The sequence below is a fragment of the Phoca vitulina genome, unplaced genomic scaffold, assembly GCF_004348235.1.
Source record: "Phoca vitulina isolate PV1807 unplaced genomic scaffold, GSC_HSeal_1.0 scaffold7, whole genome shotgun sequence".
NCBI lineage: Eukaryota > Metazoa > Chordata > Mammalia > Carnivora > Phocidae > Phoca > Phoca vitulina.
In genome coordinates, this window is record NW_022589710.1 from 50,111,875 (window position 1) to 50,136,096 (window position 24,222).

Consider the following 24,222-nt stretch of genomic DNA (forward strand, 5'->3'; position numbering starts at 1 on the left):
TTTGAAGGCCATGAAAATCACAAATTTTCTTTCTTTCTTCTTAAAATTAAATTGAGAGGAAAAACTGGGATAGTTTGAGGAGAGGGATGTAAGAATCTCAGAAAAGGAATAATTTACTCAATGATCACTCCTATTCTTGGCTATTATAGGGATATGGAGTTGGGTTTATAGTACAAATCCTGAGAAGAACAATTTGAGATTCCTAAATCCTTCTAAAAAAGGGTTTGCTAAGTAAATATACCACCTAATTATATGTAAGAATTTGGTCCCATTTAAAAAATATTTGCTATTTGGGCGCCTGGGTGGCTCAGTTGGTTAAGCGACTGCCTTCGGCTCAGGTCATGATCCTGGAGTCCCTGGATCGAGTCCCACATCGGGCTCCCTGCTCAGCAGGGAGTCTGCTTCTCCCTCTGACCCTCCTCCCTCTCATGCTCTCTGTCTCTCATTCTCTTTCTCGCAAATAAATAAAATCTTAAAAAAAAAAAAAAAAAAAAAAGAAGAAAGACTAAAAAAATATTTGCTATTTAACTGTAAGATTCAATATAGATTACAAAAAAAATAACAATTACTGTGACTCTAAATACACTATATATACCATTGACCAGAGCCTCAAAATGGAAAATGCATTTACCTTACTCGAAGGGATAAAAATGGAAAAAAGAAACAGGCTTGTTTTCTTAGCTAAGTAGGTAGGCACTTTTAACCCACATAACCTTTAAATCCAAATGTCTTATATGTACTGTTTTGTTAAGCTATAGATTTTATCTCTTTTATTAGTACAAATATGTAAATTATAACAATAAGAAAAGCTGGTGATTCTGGGAAACTGGATGCATAAGATGTTATATAACCAACTGGTTTCCAACCTTTAAATCAGACACTAGTCAAGGAAATAATACTGTTAGCCAGTGGGAAAAACATCCAGCCAGATTTCTCCCAGCTGTGGCCTTCAGTAACTTCAGTGGAAGTTTAGTGTGTTTAGGGAGAAAGATGGCCAGGAGAATCAAAATTATTAAACCAAAAAGGTCAATCCTCAAATTAAGTCTTGGACCAGGCTCACTGCAGGAATAAGGTTAATCCCTTCCAATGTCCCATCACTATAAGCAATATGGCTGACCAGCCACAGCTCAGATGGGGCTGATACCACGAGTTATCCTGCCAAAGGGGTGAGTGAAGGAAAAACAGTTGCTGGCTTTGAAATGTACAAATCAAGCTATTAGTGTTTCCTTAGCATTCCTTTTGATTTCCAACTTGAGCTTACGGTGACTGCAAGAGATAGGAAAAATCCTCAGAAAAGACAGGTCCTTGGATTTAATTCCATATAAACAGAGGGCCAAGGAATTTTGACAAAATTGTTTCTCACAAAAAGTTGACTTTGCCTTTGAAGTTCTTGTGTGTTCCATATTTAAAGTCAGACACCTTCATTCATCCAACAGTAGCACAGGGCCTTCAATAATAGGATATAAGGGCTTTTTTTTTTTTTTTTTTAGATTAAAAAAGGTCTTTCATGAGATCCCTCTCCATTCTGTTATAAAAATCATCAGCTAATATGTTTTCAAGGATTTGCCGGGTAAATAATCTGTGTTACCTTCAACTTTCAGGCCTAACTGGCCTGATGTAATTTTTTTTTTTTAATGGCCACAGATGTGCGAACAGTGGTTTAAATCAGTTCCTAATGAAAAGAATGGACTGCATGGAGTTCCTCCTGACACATCAAGGGAAAAGCTATTTAACTAACTTTTATCTGTAGGATTTAGATAAAACCTGTTACTATTCTCCCTTATTTTCTCCCCAGTTAGTCATTTCGATCCAAGGAGATAAAATAGTATAGTGTTGGTTAAAACATCAATGAAACTACTGACCTAATTTCTCACTAACCCCCATATTACTCCAGTGTGACAGAGGTTCTGAGAAGTACGGGGACTGGGAACCGCTCCTTCAAAAAGGGTTACTCCCACTGAACCCCACATTGCTCATTAGCACATTAACAGCTTGAAGTCCTGAGGTTAGACAAAACCAAACCAAACCTGTTTAATGTTGTCTAATGCAGAATTTCTCCAGCCTGCCTGAACACATCACTCCTTTTTCCATGGAATCCCTAATGCCAAACAAACTGTGGGTCATGCACAGCTGGTTTTGTGTCTCTGTTTTCCTTCTTAGCACAACTACTGGCTCCTAGTAGGAACTCAATAAAAGATTTCGGTAATGGATAAATGATAAAATGCATGGCTGTCCTCTCAGAGGTTATGTAGATTGTGTTAGGTAACTTTTTGAGATCAAAGATCTCTGTCTTCTGCAGTAAGCACTGGCACTCAAGTTCAGAGACAAAGAGTGCCGTTTCTTCTGGACATTCAAGTATAGTAAGTGAGTAAAACATGGGGTTGTGGAAATAGAAGCATCTTTACAGCATGTGAGAAATCTAACAAGCAAGTATGCTTTAACAAACACAAAAGGTAATTAGGAAGGTATTGCTTTATTGCCCTTGTCCCTCTGAAGAACATTCCCTAATGGCCCAGTGGGATTCAGTTCCTGGATGCTTTATTCTTAGTTAGCATTTAATAGAAATCTTTCTCCACTGGTAGATTAGCATGTAAAAAGCAGAAGTTCTTAAAAACACTTTGATGTTGAGGAAGGCTGAGATGCAGAAAGTATATAGCGCCAGATTATACGGAGAACTCTTGCAGAGCAAATCTCATGACACAGGAGTTTGGCAACTGTGCATTTGGTCAGAATAAACTGAAAGATGGTCCAGAATACGACTGAAGTGATTGCAGTGAGATATTTGGCCACAAAAAGATAAATAAATAAATTGTGCTATGAATTCTTTACAGTGTTCTACAATTCAGGTATCACTTGTAAATTCTTTATTGCTATTAAAAATGGATGATCGGAAATAAAATTTTAAGATACTGCATGTAGTAACAGACTGCTGAGATGATGGATGTAACAATCCTGACCGTTTATAAAGCGGACTGTCTAATGTTATATATGCATATCTCCATGACATGTTATAGCATGTGAGAATTAGGGAGAAAGCTTTTTTAAAAAATCAATGTATATAAACACTCCCTGAATCTAAAGTGCTGGCAACTTCTGCCTCAAGGGGAACTCGTTTCCCTCCTTTTTAGCCAGTCATTTGTAAAAAAAACTCCCAATTACAAATCCAAATTTTGTTTGGAAAAATGTGACTGACCACACCTGAAGAATGAAAATGCAAAGTGAGAAGTATCTCTCTTTCTCTGCTGGTGTAAGTTGCCATTCGTGAGCTGATATTACCTGAACTGATTTAACTTCTACCATTCCCAAAGACCAGATATATTGTTCTTTCAGTCAGCGTTTGGCAATGCCGAAGAGCAGAAGCTGCGGAGATGCCCGCGCAATAATCTGGGCCAAACTGCAACAGGGACAGATACGCTGTCATCTGTAAAACACTCATGTAAAGCAACGAATTACATTTTGCTTTTTTTGCTTTCATAGTCCTCTTTCTTAGACGGTGGACTTGTTCCATCCATTGGTAAACTTGTGGCATCTTCCTTGATTGAAGGTGAATCTGGAGTAACTGCTCTTTTGGTAAGTGCTGGTGAGGTGAGAGAAAAGACAAAAATAAACCGAGATGAACAGAACCCCCGGGCTGACAAAATTGCAAGTAATCACTGTGTCTAACCTAGTTTTCTGTAAACTTTACATGGACTAACAGACCTTTAATGTAGGAATAAACGCAGTATGTTTACTGTATTTTGGAAAACATCTATTCATAGGATTTAATTTGGGAGGGATTTGAAGAGTATCTCAGAGCAGAAGATGTCTGTTTGGTCAATATACAATGATACAAAGCACACACACAGTGTTGGAGGGAGAAATCTTCAGGGCCTTCTTTTTACAGAATCTTCTTTATTACACAAACTAAGACTAGATCCGGAATCTAGGTTTACTGTCTTTCTACAACCACTTACCTGTCTTCTGAGTTCCGGATGGGCATGTCCCACTACCTATGGGAAATCCACCTGCCTGATATCTAATCTCTGATGCTTGCCCATCCCTTACTTTCTCCATCTTAGAAAGTGACACACTCATCCCCCCCAGCCCCGGTTTCTCAAACTTTGGTTCCCTCCTTCCTTTGTCCTGTCTGCTCCACCCATCCCATTTAAGGGTAAATTCTGAAGATTTTACCTCCCAAATTGACCCCAGGCCTCCGGCTCTATACCATCTCCATTTCTATCACCTCAGCCCAAGCCACCATTTTCTCTCTTCCTATTTTCATTGTGTCCCCTTCTCCACACCACAACCAGAATTATCTTTCAAAAAGGTAGATCCTATTATGTCACTTTCCCACATAGCCCCTCCCCCCCAATCCTCCAATGGCCTCCCAGGAAACTGAGAATAAAATCCAAACATCTGACTGTGGCTGAAAAGGCTCCCGTGGAACTTTACCTCTCCTCTCTCTCTCTCTCTCTACATCCCCTTTTTCCCCCTCACTCAGAGCTCCATCTCTCTAGAAGACCATACCCGATTCTTCTCTGCTCTATCAGGAAAGCTCTTCCTACCCAAATTTAACTCAGCTGATTCTTGCCATTCAGGCTTCAGCTCAATTGTAACCTCCTCAGAAAGGAATCTCCTGATCACTAAAGTAGTCTGGTCCAGGTACTTTCTATCATTTTACCTTCATAGCACCAAACACCATTTAAAATTATTTGTTTACTTGCTTACTGCCTGTTTCTTCTATGGGATGAGGTGACGTTTTCTGTCTTGTTCACTTACTGTGTCCTCCCTGAGGCCAGAGAGCCTCCTGCATAACCTCTTAGTAAATACTGTTTGAAGAAGTGAATACACTTACGGGATTTTTAAGAGATAGTCAATTGGGGATTTTCTAGCTGCTTTCTAGAAAGTATCTACAGAGTACCTCGCGAATCGAAATAATCAGAACTCAGTTATTTAAAAATATCCGACACCTAACTGGTCAGGGAAAAGATCATCACACACACAAAAGTCACTATCACATGAACTGAACCTATAAAAAATGGAGAGACAAATGTTGTGCTTCCATAAAATAAATAAATCCTTAATGGACAAGAAACAATTTTTTTTTTTTTTTACCTTTATCAGTACCCTACATTTTGATTGTCATAAATCTTTGGCATTTTATTCTGCAAGTCTGAGGACAAACTACATACGAAGCAGTTCAGCTAGCCAGTGGATCCTGAGGTACAACATGGAAAAGAGTGTGCTGTTCTTGCTGTGGCGAAATAATTTTTCATTGGAGGGACTTAAACCCCCACTAAAGGCACTTCAAAACACAAACTGAGAACAGTAACTTTTCTTTTCATAGCAACGTAAACTGAGGTAAGAAAGCAAAAGAAAGTTCCTTTTAGTAACTTTCATTGACTTGCTTTTTAAAGAATATCAAGTTAAATTAATTAAATTAATATGTAAGATTCACATTCAAATCCTACAGTAATCTGAAGATAATTTTCCCACCCATCCACCCCTTGAAAAATCACTGTCCTTTCTTTTTTGGTTTGTTTATTTTAATAAACATTATTGACAACAGTTTTAGAATTATAGAAAATTTGAAATCTGCATTTATTTTTAAAATTTAGTTTAGGGATACCAACTCCACAAACATTTGGCATTTTAATCTCAAAGGACTCGAGATTCGAGAAGTCATCCGATTACTACAGCCCTCCCTCAAATCCAGTCTGGTCCCAGCCCCAAGAGTGAGGGCCCTGTCTTGGGAGTTGTGTTCCTTTAGCCTAAAAGAAGCTATACATGGAGACTAGTGGTCAGTCACTACTTATAAAAAGTAAAAATGACAGTTTCAAAAGCTGGCATTATAAGTCTCTCTTTCTAAGCCCCCACTGTCTAGAGGCTGAAGGTAATGGAATCCAAGCCTTCTAAAAGAGTGTCCTGACTCACGGCCATCACTTCTAGCCAGCCAGGATAAATTTGGTAGTAATCATGGCTCTAAAATAATGGATTTCTGTGTTCCTATTTCCAATGGTAATATAAACTTAAATTTATACATTTCTTCCCTTCTTCCTGGCAGAAGGAATCTACCTTTTCTTGAATTGACCTGAACTACACAAAGCTGACATAAATTACAACTTAAAACAAACTTTCATTAATGCTGGATCATTTCAGAGACCACAAATTATGCAGTATTTTCCCATTTCCTTTGTTTTTTCCATGGTCAGTGATTCTACGTTTTCGTTTGGTCACAGTTTGACAGGGCACCTAAGTCAGCAGAATGAATGCCTTCGCATCTATGGCACAGACAAAAGGGCCTCGTCCTGTACAGATCCCAACTTGAGTGAGAAGGAACCTGTTCTGTGGGCTCATAAACTCACGTCTGCCTCAGCACCTATGGTTATGTACTCCTCACGTCTCTGTACAGGTCTAAACTGCTCTAAACTCCAACCCCCAGCTTTCATGTTCCATTCAGAAGGCAATGAGAAAATCGAAGTTAGACATAAAAGCTGGGGTGTTGTTAGTAGCATTTTATTTTTACAAGATGCCTTTTCAGCCAAAGTGTACATACACCTATCAAATAGCACCAAAGGGCTACACAGAAAGGCAGCAGCCTCTTACCCCATCTCGTCCAGTCCCCCAATCCTGCACCCCAGAGTCAACCACAATCAACCCTTTCAGCTTTCTTTTTTGTGTTTATTTCAATTTTTGTAAGAAAGAGAAGCTTATATGGCTATTTTCTGACTTATCATTTATAGACGTATTCACACCCATCCACTTCCCCTCACCCCATCCTCCTTGTATAGTTACATTTGAACTTCTAGTTGTGTCAGTAGTGAGTATTTATAATATTATGTAAATATGGCTCACACAGACCTAATAAGTATACTATGACAACATTTCTTTTCTTACCCATTTTTCCCCTAGAGTTATTAATTGACCCATGTTTTTATTTTTGTTTTTTATTTGCTCTTTCTCTGTGACTATCCTTAATTATTTCTAATAGCTCAATGAGATCTGCCATATTCTAAATGCTCAGCTGAATCAAATAACCTGACATCTTTATTTTCTAAAGATTTTCCTAATGGAATCTTTCCTTTCTTCCATAAGGTTGAGAGAACTAAACATGAGTGTCCAGATTAAAAGTGCCCACCCATCCAATAGCTAGAAAAGTGAATAAAGTAAGTCCTGCAGGGAGGCAAATCATCACAAAACTCACTGGGGTTCAAGAGAAGATCCTTAAATGTCGCAGGGCTGGGGGTTGGAGTGTTAGTAGTGGTGGAGAAGATCACTTCAAAGGAGTGGAGGTCAAAACAAAAGGACGTAAGGTTTTTCAACAGCAACATTAGATTTTGGAAGAGAACAGTGTAATGACTTCAGAAGGAAAGTCACTTTCAACCTAGATTTTTATAGCCAGCCAAAGTCTCGTCAAGTGTGAGTGGTGGAAGAAATCTATTTTCAGAAATACGGAGACTGAAAGCATTTACCTCCCTTTCTTTGATGTGCTCCCACAGAGGAAAGAACTGAGACAAACAAACGAAGGCATGCGTTCTGAGAAACTTGGGCATGAACATAGGAGGGGGTGAAGAAAAATCTCAGGATGACAGCCATGCAACAGGTACGGGCTGGGTGGGCCCTTCTAACCTACCCACTCCTGGCTCTTGTTCTCTCCTCTCAAGACTCGCTAATCAGGTACTATTCCTCTTGAAGGGATTTTCTAAATATCTTTTCTCTTCTATTGTCCCATTCTTTTTCTTCTATTTTCTTTGTGGTTTTCACAACTTTGTCTTCCACCTTTCTAATTTTTCATATTTTACATTTCTGAGACCTCTTATACTGTGTTCCTTTTTCATAGCACCTTGCTCTTATTTTTAATGGATGTAATATTTTCTATCTCTGAAAACATTAATGATATTTTAAAAGACATATTCTGTTCCCTGTATGATCGATTTACTGTAGGTTCATTTTTCTCTTTGTTGGTTTTGACATTTCTCCTTCTTAATCTTGGAGGTTTAAAAGAAGGTTAAAGAAAAATTACAGGATAATTTCTGTAAAGCTGATAAATTTCTGTAAAAGCTGAAATTGTTTGTGCTACAAAAATGGAGCACTATTCAGGGTGATCCTGATCCACTTCTAAAATACCACATTATGAAAAAACATATAGAAAATTCAAGGTTCCGGAACGCCTGGGTGGTTCAGTCGGTTAAGCGTCTGCCTTTGGCTCAGGTCATGATCCCAGGGTGCTGGGATCGAGTCCCACATCGGGCTCCTTGCTCAGCGAGGAGCCTGCTTCTCCCTCTGCCTACCACTCCCTCTGCTTGTGCTTTCTCTCTCTCTCCCTAATAAATAAATAAAAATCTTTAAAAAAAAAAAAAAACAGAAAATTCAAGGTTTATCAGAAAAGTAAATAAGAATAACTATGATCTCTAGAAATAAGTTTAATTCTATCATTTAAAATGATTAACAATAAGGTACCTATGATTAAATTTTTAAAAGTATCCTTGAAAGCATGGAGGTAGGTATGGAGGAAAATCATAAAACAGACTTGTCAAAAAGAGGAACAGTAAGACATAAAGCTATGAATTAATAAATTAATTAACTTAACAATAACTTAATGAAGAGGTTTAGTTTTTAAGCTGGATTTTTTTCAGTCAGATTTTACAATGTAGACTATAATAAGTACTTTCATACCCAAGTTACGTTCTCAATGATATTTTTTCCTATTCTTATTTAACTTTGTTTCCTTTTGAGCCAGTATTTATAGAAACCTATGGCTTCCTGTGAGGAATATATCTTAGAGAGATGACCACAGCTGGTCATGAAATGCCACTGAATATAAAGCTGGATGTCATTTCTTTCACTGCTTGTCATAATAACAGTAAAAAAAAAAAATTCTAAAAATCTTGATGTTTTCCCTCTAATGTCTCCTAACCACTATTTCCTAGGTGCCTTTCTAGGGAGCCTTATGAAAGTCATAATGGGAAAGTGAAATAGCAGGAGAACAATGACCTCTGTGCCCATATCATGGTGCTATTTATCTCCAGGCTCCCGAATGTCTTAATGGGGGGGATACTATGATGTTTGATGGTGTTTTGTCCTTACTCTCCGCCTACATGTTCACATGCATCCAACAGACCTGAGGAAAATTTTCCATTTCTTCATATGAAACACAAAACATTTGTGTATGTGTATATCAGATTCTGAGGTACCATAATTGGCTTGAGATACAATCTACATTGAAGGGCAGCTGCCAGATTAGAATGGCAGGAGTTTATGCAGACATAAAAAATCACTTAGCAAAATGGTTAGGACAGGAAAGAGAAAATGCTCAGCCTTTGGAATAAAATAATCATGATATAATGAAAACCAAACCATTTATCAGAAACTGATAAATATTTATTCAATGAATCCATGAATATAAATCAGCAAAAATGAGAGTTAACACTTTTGGATCTGACCTACTTCTTTGTGGCTTATTTTGGTATTTTATTTTATAGCAACCTACGTTTTTTAAATGACAGAGTTGTCAGATTTAATATACAAACTCTATGTCCATGGTAAATTGAGGAGCTAAATAATTATTTAAATAAGAATCCATTAAATAATATTTGAGATCCAATGGTTTGGATAAAAGTGGACTTAAAAAAACTCATATATTCATTCATCTAATATTAATTGAGCATTTACTATGTTCCAAGTACTATGTAGGACACTGAGGAAACAATGGTGAACAAAACGGACATCGTTCCTTTCATCACAGAATTCATTCTTTGGTGAAGAGAATAATCACTAAACAAAAAGTCACTCAAGTAAAAAATAACTCCATAATTATTCTAAGAAGGGTTTTAAAGGAAAATTGTAATGTGTTAGGGGCACTCATAATAAACACCATATTTAAAACCATAGGTTCCAAAGGCTTCTTTAAGGATATTACATACAAACTGAGACTTGAAGAGTAAGTATAATAAGGAAGAAGAGAGGTAAATGGTGGGGGAAGGTATCCTGGGTTAACAAACTCACACCTTGTTCACACTGGTAACATTTTATCAACATTTAAAGTATATTCACAGAATGAAATCTAGCCACTAACAGTATTAGTGTTCTTATTCTTTGCACAAGATGATATATTTCTGAACAGTTCTATGAAAAGATTTTCTACTTTTTGATGATTTAAATTTTATAATATCATCTAACTGCCTTTGCCCACTCATCCACAGTTACCAGCAACCTCCACACAAAAAATTTGCTTAATTAAGATTACTACCTTGGGTGATTCATTTTAAGTTTTTCTGAGAAGTGTAATGTCTAAAAAGAAGAGATTCCATACACTTTTTAGTAAATTGGGTAACATAAATGTATCTGGGGGGCATTATTTGTATAATTCATAACAATAATTTCTTCAAACTCCTAACACGACTATTACTATCATGTACTTGCCTTACATTTTAATCTTTCTATGAGTTGCATTTCCTTAAATCCAATTTAAAAACTGGTACAGGACTTCATTACTTACGATTCAAGTGTGAAAATTGTGGACTAGACAGGAAGCGACTGTGATCACGCCAAGAGAATGAGTGCTCTAACCCATGAGCGAGGGAACTTTCAGGAAAGAGTCTGTCATCCTAAAACAAAGAACACAGCACTTCAGTTCAATGATTACAAAATGTAAGGATCAGGATTCATTTAAATGTGCTGAAAATGAAATTGAACCTCACTATATGAGCTATGTTATACAACAATTTAATGGTAAAAAAATAAGTGCACGCTAAAGAAAATATTAAAAAAAAAAAAAAAAAAAAGAAAAAGGAGAGAGAGAAGGAAATCACGCATGGCCATAACAGCATGCCATATTTCTTTCTAGTCTTTTTTTTCCTGTGGCTTGGTTTTGTAAATGTTGTTATAAAACTGTGTTCTTCATTTATTTATACTAATACTCTGAACACTTTTGAAGTCACTATGTTATCTTAACCTTTAGCTTATGTGTTACTCATGTACTATCTAGTGGATAAACTATGGTTTCCTCAGCTATTACTTTATTGGGCATTTAGGTGGTTTCCAATGTTTTTCTCCTATAAATAACAATGTGAAAATATCTTTAAATATATAACCTTTTCTATATTTAGGACTATTCCTTATAACAAATTCTTAGGTAGAAATACTGGGTCAAAAAAACCCAATTTGATGTTTTTAAATACACTTAGCTACACTGCATTCCATAATGATTATACCAATCCTCTTACTCATTCAACAAATATTTAATACATAAACAAAGATGAATATAGAAAAGGGCCCTCTCCTCATGGGCTGTATGAATGTGTTCTTGTACCCAAATCTTAGCTGAAAATGGGAATTTTAACTACAAATAATTTATTAATTAGATTAAAAACAAATGTTTTAATATGTTTTCTATAATAGTGAACTTGCAGTTTTTTTTCTCTTGGATGTGTTCTAATTATTTACACTACCCTTTACTTTTTTCTTTTTTTCACTGATTCATTCATGCAACAATAATTTATTGGGCACTAAGTATGTGCTGGTCAAAGAGCAAACAAAACACTGAGGTATACAGTTATGAAACCTTCAGGCTTGCAGAAGAGAAAGGCACCAAATAAATAAACTATGCAAAATATAATATAATGAAAAATTACAATGAGTGCTAGAAGAAGAATAGGAAATAGTTAAATTTAGATTAGAGGTCCAGAGGAGGCCCCTCTGGGATGTGACATTTAAAGCAATATTTGAATGCTGAGTATGAATCAGCCAGGCAAAAGCTTACGGGTGGAGGATGAGAAAGTGGGAGGCAAGGGGGAGCAGGAGATGGTGGTCGGGGAATGATGTCCCAGACTTGTGTGAGGGGCTGAGGTGGGAAAGTTTGGTGTGTTTGAAGAACTGAAGGAAGGTCCCTTGGCTTCGGCACACTAAACCAGGGAAAGTGGTTACAATGAGATCCAGAGGTGAGATTTGGATTTGGGATTTTTTTTCTTAGGTACAATGAGAAGGCACTCAAAGGTTTTAAGGAGATTCCTATTTAAATTTTTTTTTTTTTTAAAGATTTTTTATTTATTTATTTGAGAGAGAGAATGAGAGAGAGAGAGCACATGAGAGGGGGGAAGGTCAGAGGGAGAAGCAGACTCCCTGCTGAGCAGGGAGCCCGATGCGGGACTCGATCCTGGGTCTCCAGGATCATGACCTGAGCCGAAGGCAGTCACTTAACCAACTGAGCCACCCAGGCACCCCTCTATTTAAATTTTAAGGAGATTTAGGGGCGCCTGGGTAGCTCAGGTGGTGAAGCATCTGCCTTCAGCTCAGGTCATGATCCCAGGGTCCTGGGATTGAGTCCTGCATCAGGCGCCCTGCTCAGTGGGGAGTCTGCTTCTCCCTCTGCCTGCTGCTCCCCCCTGCTTGTGCTCTCACTCTCTCTCTCTGTCAAATAAATAAATAAAATCTTTGAAAAAAATGGGGCACCTGGGCGGCTCAGTCGTTAAGCGTCTGCCTTCAGCTCAGGTCATGATCCCAGGGTCCTGGGATCGAGCCCCGCATCGGGCTCCCTGCTCCGCGGGAAGCCTGTTTCTCCCTCTCCCACTCCCCCTGCTTGTGTTCCCTCTCTCGCTGTGTCTCTCTGTCAAATAAATAAAATCTTTAAAAAAAAAAAAAAAGAAAGAAAAAAATGAATAAATTTTAAGGAGATTTAAATTTATATTTCTCAAAGATACTCTGGGCTCTATGTGAAGAGATTGAAATAGCACAAGTGTTGAAGTGGGAAAACCAGTTTAAAAACTGTAATTGAGGAGGACCGTGGGGCCGAGGGAGAGGAGGGGATCAAGAATGCTGCCAGAGTCTAGATGAGACATCTGCAGGTTAGGTGGCCCCCATGGATTCCTCCCAGACTTCGCCCCACAGAATAGGGCCTCATGCCACAGCACCATTTGATGAACTAGTCGTCATTCTCTGTATCAAGTACCAAGTTTATATTTTATTTCTTTGTCACATATGTATGTATGCAAATGCAAAAGAAAGGCCAAAAAGAACAAGTTTATGTATAGTGGTAAAAGGTCTATTTATTCTGAGCTAAAAGCATGGACATTATCCTCAGATAATTCAAGATCATTAGCCTGCATGTACCAAGAGGGAGTTTAGGTCTATTTAAGATGAAGGCCCTGAGTGATTTATGGTTTTTACTAATTATGGGGATTTCATAAGAAACTAGAAGTCCTTCAGTGTACGATGTCTGGAAAGGAAAGGATATACATCGTGTCCCCAGCGCATTCCAATAACTACTTTGAATGAGCTGACATGGGGCAACTAAAGGCGGGGCCAACAGAGCTAGCTTATCACAGTTCAGACACGAAACACTTAAGGCCTGGATATGGAGTTGGAAGATGCACAAATGAAAAGGAGAGTTATGTCCTCAACCGGTGCTAGAAATCTCCATTTAATTAAGCGTGGTTTCTATGAAGCATGAAAGAGAAAAGCATAATAAATGGCTTCCCACTAACAGATGCTTTGATCATTATGGGCCAATAAGAAAAAGAAAAAAATAAGGGAAGCAGTGGAGAGAGCAAGAGGGGAGCTGTAGGTCTGGGCGTCGTGCTGAATGAAACAGAGTGCAAAGACAGCCTTAAAATGGGCCTACCAGAGGAAGGATACAGCACCCGAAGACATTCAAATCCTATTCATCCTTCCCAAAAGACATGGTTTTAAATTTCTAAAACAAAATCAACTGGTATCAAGACATGAGTTATATGTTTTCTGTTTACAGAAAAAGAGTAATTTATATTTTCAATGACAAAACCAGCTTATTGGCATATGACAATTAAAATATTTCACTCTTAGCAAATTTGGAAAATACAGAAGAAACTGAAAGAAAATAATGCAATAAATTAAAAAGTAGCTTACTAGCCTAATTTAAGGGTATGTTTTCGGATTCTTTTATTTTTTATTTTTTATTGTTATGTTAATCACCATACATTACATCATTAGTTTTTGATGTAGTGTTCCATGATTCATTGTTTGCATAAAACACCCAGTACTCCATGCAGAGCGTGCCCTCTTTAATACCCATCACCAGGCTAACCCATCCTCCCACTCCCCTCCCCTCTAGAACCCTCAGTTTGCTTTTCAGAGTCCATAGTCTCTCATGGTTTGTCTCCCCCTCCGATTTCCCCCTTCATTCTTCCCTTCCTGCTATCTTTTTTTTTTTTTTAACATATATTGTATTATTTGTTTCAGAGGTACAGATCTGTGATTCAACAGTCTTGCACAATTCACAGCATTCACCATAGCACATACCCTCCCCAGTGTCTATCACCCAGCCACCCCATCCCTCCCACCCCCCACCACTCCAGCAACCCTCATTTTGTTTCCTGAGATTAAGGATTCTTCTTTATAAATACCTTTTTGTCTTGAGATTACCATTTGTTGACAATTTTATATCCTACTTTTTCATGTAGCATGGGAATTTTCTCTACCATCGTCATTATCATCATTATGGTTATACCATAGTTTATTTGACTAATCTCCCATTGTTGGAAATCCAAGGACGATTTCAGGTTTTTTTTTTTTTTTCCTGTTATAATTTGATAAACATCTTGGTATGCAGAGCTTGGTCCACATTTTAAATTTATTAACATAGATTTCCAGAAGTAGAATTATGAGGTAACACATTTTAAGGGTGCTTTTTAATAACCATTTCATCTAAATTGTCAAATTTATTGTCAGTATGCTGATACTCATAACATTTCCTAAATATCCTTTTATGTCTGTGAGAGTTCTAGTAATATCCCTCTTTCATTCTTAATATTGGCAATTTGTATATTCTCTCCTTTTTCCTAATCAATCTGGGTAGAGCTTTAAAAATTTTACTGATCTTTTCAAAAACCTGGTTTCGTTTTCATGCCCCTTCCCCATTTTCCTGCTTTCTATTTCATTGATTTCTGCTCCTATCTTCATTATTCTCTTCCTTTTACTTTATTTAGGTTTGTTGTTTGTTTTTTAGTTTCAAGCTTGGATTATCGATTATCAACTTTTCTTCTTTTGAAATATACACATTTAATGTTATAATTTTCTCTCTGAGCACTATCTTAACTGAGTCCCACACATTCTGATAAATTGTACTTTTATTTTTATACACTTAAAATATTTTCTAATTTTCCTTTTGAACCCCCAATGGGTTATTTAAAAATATGTTGTTTATTTTCCATCTAGGAATCATCCAGATATCTGTTATTGATTTCTAGCTTCATTCCATTGTAGTTAGATGACATACTTTGCATAATTTCAATCATCTTAAATTTACTGAGATTTGTTTTGTTGCCCAGAATATAGTCTATTCTGGAGAATGTTAGATGTGCACTTGAAAATTACATGTAATCAGCTGTTGTTACGTGGAGTATCCTATAAATGTCAGTTAGGTCTAGTTGGCTGATAGTGTTGCTCAAGCTTTCTATATCTTTACTGATTTTCTGCCTACTGTTTTATCAATTACTGAGAGAGGGATGTTGAAATCTTCAGCTATAAGTATAGATTTGTCTATTTTTTCTTTATGATTCTATCAAGTTTTGCTTCACATATTTTGACACTCTGTTAATAGGTACATACAATTTAGGACTGTTATCCTTTCCCTTTAAAATTGTTGACTTTTTCAAACCACTCATATGCCTCTTTTTCATGTATAGAAATGAGGAAGCTTAACTCTAATTCAGCTTTATGTTGCAACATTTTATAGGTCTTCAAAAGACTATCAGACTCCCTCATATTACCTTGAAATATAACTAATGAAATGAACTGTAAAAGAATACCCTCAAAGAAAAATATCTCACAATCCCTTTGAACAATCAACATACTAGAATTTGGAAAAACCAACCAACCAACCAACCAACCCTCAATTTTCTCCAATTTTATATTGATATTTAATTTGTGGAATTTCTATACAACTAAATTTTACAAGGTAATCTTAAAATGAATGTTTCTTTTGAATTCTTACCCATCTTTCAATCAAATACTTAAATATTTAAATGGAAGTACAGGTTAAAAAAGGAAGATTCTTTGCAATTTTAGGAATCCTAGCTTTTGCTTTTTACCAATTCTTATATCCTTAGCACAAGGACCTATTTTTATTGCTGTCTTAAGTCTCAACAAGCTAGTTAGCCAGAATTCCCTGCAAAAATTCCACTGGGTGAAGGGACTTGCATTTTCTAATATTTTCCCTGGGTTTCTTCCACTTCTCTTTCATAACCCACATTGTAATTGGTTTCTTAAAAGTTGTTCCAACCTGACTAAATCTCTTTGCTAAACTGATCTCTAATGATTAATATTTAATGACGCCCACCAAGTATTTTTCTCTCAGGAATATTATAAGTTCAAAGTTTAGAAGACAGATGATACATGTGATTTTTTTTTTTTAATTTTAATTTATCTAACCCTTCCCCTGGAGAGAAGGAAAAAAACACTTATGTGTTTCTGAATCTGTGGCAGCAATGTTTTCCTGAATTTGTCTCTTGCCTAACAACTTAGTGTACCTCCATCTCTTCCCCACTCTTAATTCCCAATTCTCCATCAGTGCTCGAAAAAGCTTAACCTCTTCTTCAGTAAATTTTATTCCTATTTGAAAGTTCACCCTGGCAGATAGTTTACTTAAGGCCTGTCTTCCCTATCTCGATCTGCATGGCTTCAATTTTAGCTTTTAACCTCAATGAGGGTGAGGCTTTCCTTGTCTCAATCCTTCCACCTACCCATCCAAATAGTCCAGAATTTAGCACAGCACCATTTGCAGTAAGGAACCCAAAAATGGTCATATATGCTCATTTCTTGGCCAAAGTGAAGAAATTAAAGTTTGCTATGGTTGAAGCTGGGAAATAGGAGACTGCCACTCTCACATTCCAGTTTCTTCATGTTGAAAAATGAGGTCGCTGGAGCAGATCATGTCTAAGTCTTCTGGGCACTAACATTTGATGATTCTAATCTGTCTGAACAGAACCACTGAAGAACCAGTACTCTATGCAAATGATCTTTACCAGAGGAAATGCAAATGTATACAACAATACCATAAACCCAAAGCCACACCTGTCCACATGAAGGGACTCACGAAAATAATGTGCCAGATCAGGCTATTGGATTAATTTACCTTTATCCAATTGATATTTTATTATACATAATTTAATATTCCTAGTGACTCACTAATGAAAAAGATTGTACTTGTTTTTTTTAACATACTTTAGATTTGGATCCATATGGCTTTCATCCATTTTCAGAAATCAAATCTAGTCACAGTGGATAAAAATTTGCCATAAATAAGGATACTCAAGAGAATGTGCCACTGACTTAGGAATCAAAGGAAGAAATCAAAGATGTTTTAATCATGGTGCTTCATTGGAATCAGTGCTTCTTCTCTTAAGGTGACTGTTGTAAAGGAAACAATGCTTATTTGGATAAATATGTTATGAGATTTTTAATTAAGACTAATAAGACATTTAATCAATATTCCTTATATTTTTAGCCTCTAGAATTTTTGGCGATTAAAAGTGTTACCTTTACAGATGAATTTCTTTACAATCTTTCCTAATGTCCTTGTTTAGTAAATTATAGGTAAGGTGAAAGTATGGTGCTTATCAAGGGAACTAAGTTTGGTAGAGGGCGGGCTCTAGTAGGTTAAAAAATTAATATGCTCATCTAAGTATCTGTGTTGATTCCTAAATAAGCACCTTGACTCACTGCTATTTTCAAATTTTATAACAAAGAAAAATTCCAATTCATTTGGCAATCTTTTGTTTAGAGCTAGATGAAATCAACTAGTTAAATATTATAGCTGGCAAGTTAGTATTGATCACTTCAAAAGAAGAAAAATCTCTTTAGACTTCCGCATGATTTGTTTGCCTACAAAGTTTCAGATGTGTCATCTAAGCATTACTGGAAAAACAGCATTTAAATTTTTTGTGAGAATTCCAGAAAAGCTGAAGCTAGGGGGGGAAAAGAACTATTCACCAATTTAGCACGTATAGTATGCTCACTGTGTATTCTGGAGTTAAAGATGAGGCACAGTGTCCTCAAAAGTCATATGATCCAGTAGGGCAGCATTTCCCAAATTTCAGTCATCACCTATAGTTATACTTAGTATTTTTTTATGTTAGCTTAAAGATTAGCCTTGCACCCTAAATCGCTATATAGGAGAGGCTTAAAGGATGGGAGACTGGTTGGGGATAGGGGAAGCCTGCAGTTGTATTTGCACAGCAGTTTATATATGATTTCTCATCTAAGCATGGAGAGAGGTGATTATAAATGAGACACCTGGAGTATTATGGGGTTAAAGCTCCTCAAATTCTCCCATGGTTGCTGCTATTGTTTCTAAGCAACATCTGTAAAATTACCTCAATAACAATACACCGGTGATAGATTTTAAGAGTTATTAAATGAACATCACCTCTCATCTTGAATTGCACCAGGAATTATGCGTAGCATGCAGCAGCTACCACTGGAGAAGATTTAAGCTATGTACAGAAATAGCTGACCTAAGAGAGGAAGTGCTAACAGCCATTAACTGCCATGAGCAAAGTATAAGCAAATCATGGAGAGATGCAAGGAGGGAGAAACAGCTTCCAGGAGCAAAGCATGTACTTATATCATACAAATGCTTACACTGAACAAATATGACAAAGGGCTTTGGCAGACTCTGTCTGCAGAAACTGTGCCGAAAACCATTGTCAACACTTCCTCACCTACCCCATCTTATCCTGCAAAACATCTGCTTCTTTAAAAAGACATTACGTACTAAGTCTTCAACTAGAAATTGAAAATCATGATTTTCCTTTCAGGAGGAGGAATAAAGGGGAGGAAAAAAACATACCTTCTGTGATTTTACTATAAAATCCCCTGCTAATTAAAACTGTATATTTAGTATGGGTAGAGAGCAAAAAAGGGCGGGCAGCAAATGGGGATTTTTTTGGAAAAACCATGCTCCTCTGTGAATTCAGATTAGGAATGCTATGTTGACTTTTGAACATTCTGTTCTATTTGAAACAGCTGGGACAGCAAGGAAGACTGTATGTTCTACAGAAACCCAATTTGATGAAAGAGAGGCCATGAAAGGCTTCTGGTGTCGACACGGAGAGAAAATGTCGTGTCAGATTCAGCTTTGAATTGCATTCTAAACAAACTTTTAGATCAGGCTTTGTCCAGTTAACTTGGTCAGCTTAGTACAATATTATATTATGCTCTCAGAAACTGTGGACATTGATCCTACTGAAAATCTTGAAAGCTTTATAGAAATCTAATTTTTTTTTTTTCTTTTAGTTTTAATTTAAATCCCAGTTAGTCAGCATACAGTGTAATGTTAGTTTCAGGCGTACAATCCAGTGGTTCAACACCTCCATACATCACCCGGTGTGCATCCTGACAAGCGCCCTCCTTAATCCCCATCAGCTACTTAACCCATCTGCTCTCCATAGAAGTAAACAGCAGGCGGTTGCTGTAGCCTAGACAGAGAGTACCTGGCTTGTCTACTTCCCACTCACTGCTCTCTCCACCACCAGTGTGGTTATGCTGCATGTCTCACTGCCTTCTTACAACAGCAACGAAGTGAGAGAAGCCAGTTGCCAATCTGGTTCTGATGTGCCAACAGTTCCTTGTCTGTCAAGAGTCATGCAGTCAGGGTTCTACAACCATAATGCTAATAGTGATCCTCTTCCAAACCACTGTGCATAAAACTTCCCTGTGCCTTGTCATCATAAGCCTCTTTTCAAAAGCCTTTGAAGCATCTTTGTAGCTGTCACATGCTCTACATGCATTAGCTCATTTAATCCTCGCAGCAACCCTGACAGGTTGGCACCATTATTTGTCCCCTTTTACCACTGAAGGTTATAGAGCAAATAAATGGTGGAGCAATTAAATGGTGGAGGTAGTGTGTTGACTACCTTTTCTCTGAACACCTACAGCAATTTATTGAGGCCTCCTCCATTACAGGATTTAGCCCTTTGTCTCTTGCACTACAGTTTGTGTGAAGGCTTTGAATCCCTAAGGGTTGGTAATGACTTTTCTTCTTCTGCCATTCTCTCCAGCTGCACTCCTGCCCCGCAGAGTGCTTGTATGTTATAGAAACTCAAATGTTTGTTGAATGTTGTATTTAAACAACAACAAACACCAATGTCCTGCAATTAGAATGGAAGCTCCAAAGAGGCAGGGGGCTTCATCTGTTTTGTTCACTGATGAGTCGCATGCACCTAGTAAGTTCCTGGCACATAAGGGACACTGAGTGAATATATGTTGAATGCATGGGTAAGTATGAGGACTTTCCAAAGAGCGGGGGAAGTAATTATTTGATCGGTAAATCAAGAAGAGGACATACTGTATACATGCGCACAGGAAGAAAGACAAGGTTGGTAATTTCTCCTTTCTTGAGACTAGGGGTTGGCAAACATATTCTTTCGAGGGCCAGATCGTACATATAGTAGGCTTTTTGAGCCATTCTACTCTCTGCCATACCTACTCGACTCTGCTGCTGAGTGTGAAAGCAGCCATGGACGATATGTGAATAAATGTGTGGCTGAACTTCAATAAAATTTTATTTACAAAAGCAGTCAGCAGGCAGGATTTGCCTCATGGGAGGCAGTGTGTTGACTCCCGCTCTAACACAATGGGGCAAGAATTAATCTATTCAGTAAGACAAATAGGTAACCATTCCCTCCATGAAGACCATGCCTTTGGCATCTTTGTATGTCCTGCATCCTCACCTCAATTAGGTAGTACAGGGCATTGTGGTGTAGTAGCAGCTCAGTATGTTTGTCGAATTAAACTGAATCCTATAGTAACTGATTTCCTGGAACCACAGTTGTCAGGAGAACCAACAAATTCAAGTCACTGCAATGTGCCTTTTCTTTGAAGTCTCCTAGCAGAATATGTGGGCAGTTAATAGCTGTGGAAATAATAGCATATAAAACTAGGGCAGCACCTTCTCTCTTGAGAGAGGACCAATGCCTCTTACTTGAAGCATATCCTTCAGGATGTCAACAATTAACCGGAGGTAGCTCTTATTATCCGTGAAGCCAAGAAACGATTAACAACTGTCTCACTGCCCATCTGAGCTCTTGCTTCTTTTGAAACATTTTCAGTGAATTATTTTCATAAAAGGCATAGTACCTACAACTGGCCAAAATATGCTCCCACATTTTCTTCTCCAAAATATGATCTTCTCATGGGTGCTGAGTTAGATTATGCATTATTTTGGGCCAGACATCTGTTACAAATGGTGAGAGTCTACTTATTCATTACTGAAATGGATCAATGTTTTACAATGTTTAAGTAATATTAATGTAGAACAAATGTCATCATAAAATGTGCTTTGCGGCCTCTTCTTATACTTGCACCACCTACTTGCAAAATTTTGCTAAGTGTTGGCCTCACTTACAAACCAGGCCTGATTTCTTCTTCAGCTGCAAATGTAATTTTAAAGAGAACTCCAACAAGATTACTTGCTGAACATGTTAAACATTCATAGCTTTGCCATATGCTGTTATGGAAATCACACTGATTTAAAGCAATTTGGGTATCACTAGATAGTACTGACTCACCTGATACCCAATCTATCTGTAGTGAGAAATAATGTTTTTTTTTTTTTTTTTTTTAAGATTTTATTTATTTATTTGACAGAGAGAGACATAGCGAGAGAGGGAACACAAGCAGGGGGAGTAGGAGAGGGAGAAGCAGGCTTCCCCGCCGTGCAGGGAGCCCGATGTGGGGCTCGATCCCAGGACCCTGGGATCACGACCTGAGCCGAAGGCAGACGCTTAACGACTGAGCCACCCAGGCGCCCCTGTAGTGAGAAATAATGTTTTAAAGGTGTCATTTGCGTCTAGACCTCTGTTGAACCAAGAGGCCCGTACTGTGTTTATGTATTTTTGGAGACAACGGATTTTCACATATTAAAAATATGGTCCAACATTTGGTGATTTCTAGAAAAATTCAGGTATAGGAGGCCCAAATTTACACTATTATAGCTTAGCAGTCAAGGATATAGATTACCGAAGCCAGGCAGATTTAGGTCTTAAACCTGGCTCCACCATTTAGTTGCTCTATAACCTTCAATGGTAAAAGAGGACAAATAACGGTGCCAACCTGCCAGGGTTGCTGCGAGGATTAAATGAACTAATGCTTGTAAAGCATGTGACAGCTACAAACAGAGCACCTTCACTTGGTTGGCTCAAAATGAGTCGGTAGTATTATTAGCTATTGCTGCCTAACCCTCCTACTTCTGTTGAAGGTTGGCAGCATCCCGTGTAAGTGGTGGAGAAATGCTTGAGTGTATGGGACCTGATGAGGCTGTTGGAAGATGATTTAGTGAAATTAGGATCTGCTATACAAGACAGCAAGGTCACTGTGATAGTCAATAATCCCCGATGATAAAAAAACAAAGGGGAAAAGGCACAAAGTCACAGGACACCCTTTGCACAATTAGAGCATCAATAATGTGGCATAACTGTGTTGTTTTTACTTGGGATGGGGAAAGTGGAGAGCTCATTTTAAGCATGCTAGGGAAGGACTTATGGACATGAACACTGTCTTTAGATCCACTGAGCATTCTATCCAATTACATTCAAAGGACAGAAGAAGCTTCTTAGAAATAATTACATTTGGCTGTAATAAGTGAATATATACAGTGTAATGAATATTCATACATACTGAGGTCTGTGAGAATATAAAAAAGACAGAAGAACCTTTACCTTTTTTTTTTCCCCCCTAAATTGACTTGGGAGTAAACATTTGAATATAGATGGATTCTCTCTATGTCAGTGTTCTGAATGGGGAGACTGTTTTGCTCTCTAGGGGATGTTTGGCAAGTGTCTGGAGACACGTTTTGATGCCGTAACTTGTGACGGACGGTGCCACTGGCATCTGGTGAGTAGAATCTAGGGATGCTGCTAAATGTTCTAGAATGCGTAAGACAGCCTCCACAACAGAGAATTATCTGGTCCAAATGTTAATGCCAAGGCTGAGAAACGCTGCTCTAAGCTAATAACTGTTCAGGGCCAAATGGGTTTAAAATCATCCACACCCCAGGTGGATCTTGGGGAGACTCTAGAGAATGGTAGGCTTTTTTTGTCAATATGGTCAACTCTTTCCAGTCTCCTGTGTTGATTCCACACTAAAGAACCATAAGCTGAAGTAGTTGTATGGAGTTCATATCTTCAGGAAAAGAATGATTATAAATGCCAAGATTAGAGTTTACAAAGTACTACGTGTTACTTGACCTTCTGGAGACTTCAGCACTGAGAGTAGCTGGATTTACTACGCACAGAGGTGGGCATCCACCTGTGCTGAGCCTCTGACCAACCAAGAGACCAGGGGTCTCCTGGTACATGATTTCTTAAGCAACATCAATGCCAAGAGACAAACAACATGTTAAGCAACAATGGCATAAAATTAAAGATAGTTCCCAAGTAAAAAGTTATAGGTATAATCTCTGGAAATTTTATTCTCTACTCCCACAGAACTGAAAATTAAGGAATATCTTTTCTTTTCTAAGCACCCTTACATTAACCCTGCAGGGGCAGCTCAGAAGGCTGTAGCCACAAACATGAATAATGCTCAAAGACTGAAAATGTATAAAAAGGACATTACTTTTAAGCCTCTGACTCTGTACTTGGTGTCATCTTGGCGCTGCTGAAGAGACTCTCCGTGAACTCTGTATTTAGAATATCTCCCATCAATTCTCTCAGAAAAACTGTGGGAATCCTGAAAAAAAAAAAAAAAAATGTCAAAACCAGTAGATGAAAGGAAAATCAGTACTTGAAATAAGAATTAGAAAGTATTGGGGCGCCTGGGTGGCTCAGTCGTTAAGCGTCTGCCTTTGGCTCAGGTCATGATCCCATGGTCCTGGGATCGAACCCCACATCGGGCTCCCTGATCAGCGGGGAGTCTGCTTCTCCCTCTCCCACTCCCCCTGCTTGTGTTCCCTTTCTCGCTGTGTCTCTCGCTGTCAAATAAATAAATAAAATTAAAAAAAAAAAAAAAGAATTAGAAAGTATTGATAATTATAGGTGTTTAGAAAGATCTCGGGGAACCATAGGTCACCAAGGAGAAAGAAGGAAATGGTTGCTCTGGATGCTACCTTAAAAATAAAAACAGGGTTACAGTTTGGTTATTTGCATTCTTTTCACAACTAGTTCTTATGCAGTCTGAAATGACTGACACCTTTTAGCTGAAGGGAAACAGGTTCAAGTAACAGTGAGTTGTCCAAAGATGGTCATTAATGACACCACGTCACTTTTGAAT

The 24,222-nt window shown here is 37.8% G+C and overlaps 1 protein-coding gene across 1 annotated transcript in view; it reads right to left on the reverse strand.

Annotated features, from left to right (window-relative positions):
• The window catches only part of CEP128 (centrosomal protein 128), a 419,635-nt gene that overhangs the window by 18,604 nt on the left and 376,809 nt on the right, over nucleotides 1-24,222 (reverse strand). Inside the window, exons 23-25 of the mRNA XM_032405704.1 lie at nucleotides 23,569-23,682; nucleotides 10,478-10,586; nucleotides 3,454-3,577 (exon numbers count right to left, since the gene is read on the reverse strand). Of these exons, the coding sequence (XP_032261595.1) occupies nucleotides 3,454-3,577; nucleotides 10,478-10,586; nucleotides 23,569-23,682 (347 nt within the window). The remainder of the gene's footprint in view (nucleotides 1-3,453; nucleotides 3,578-10,477; nucleotides 10,587-23,568; nucleotides 23,683-24,222) is intronic.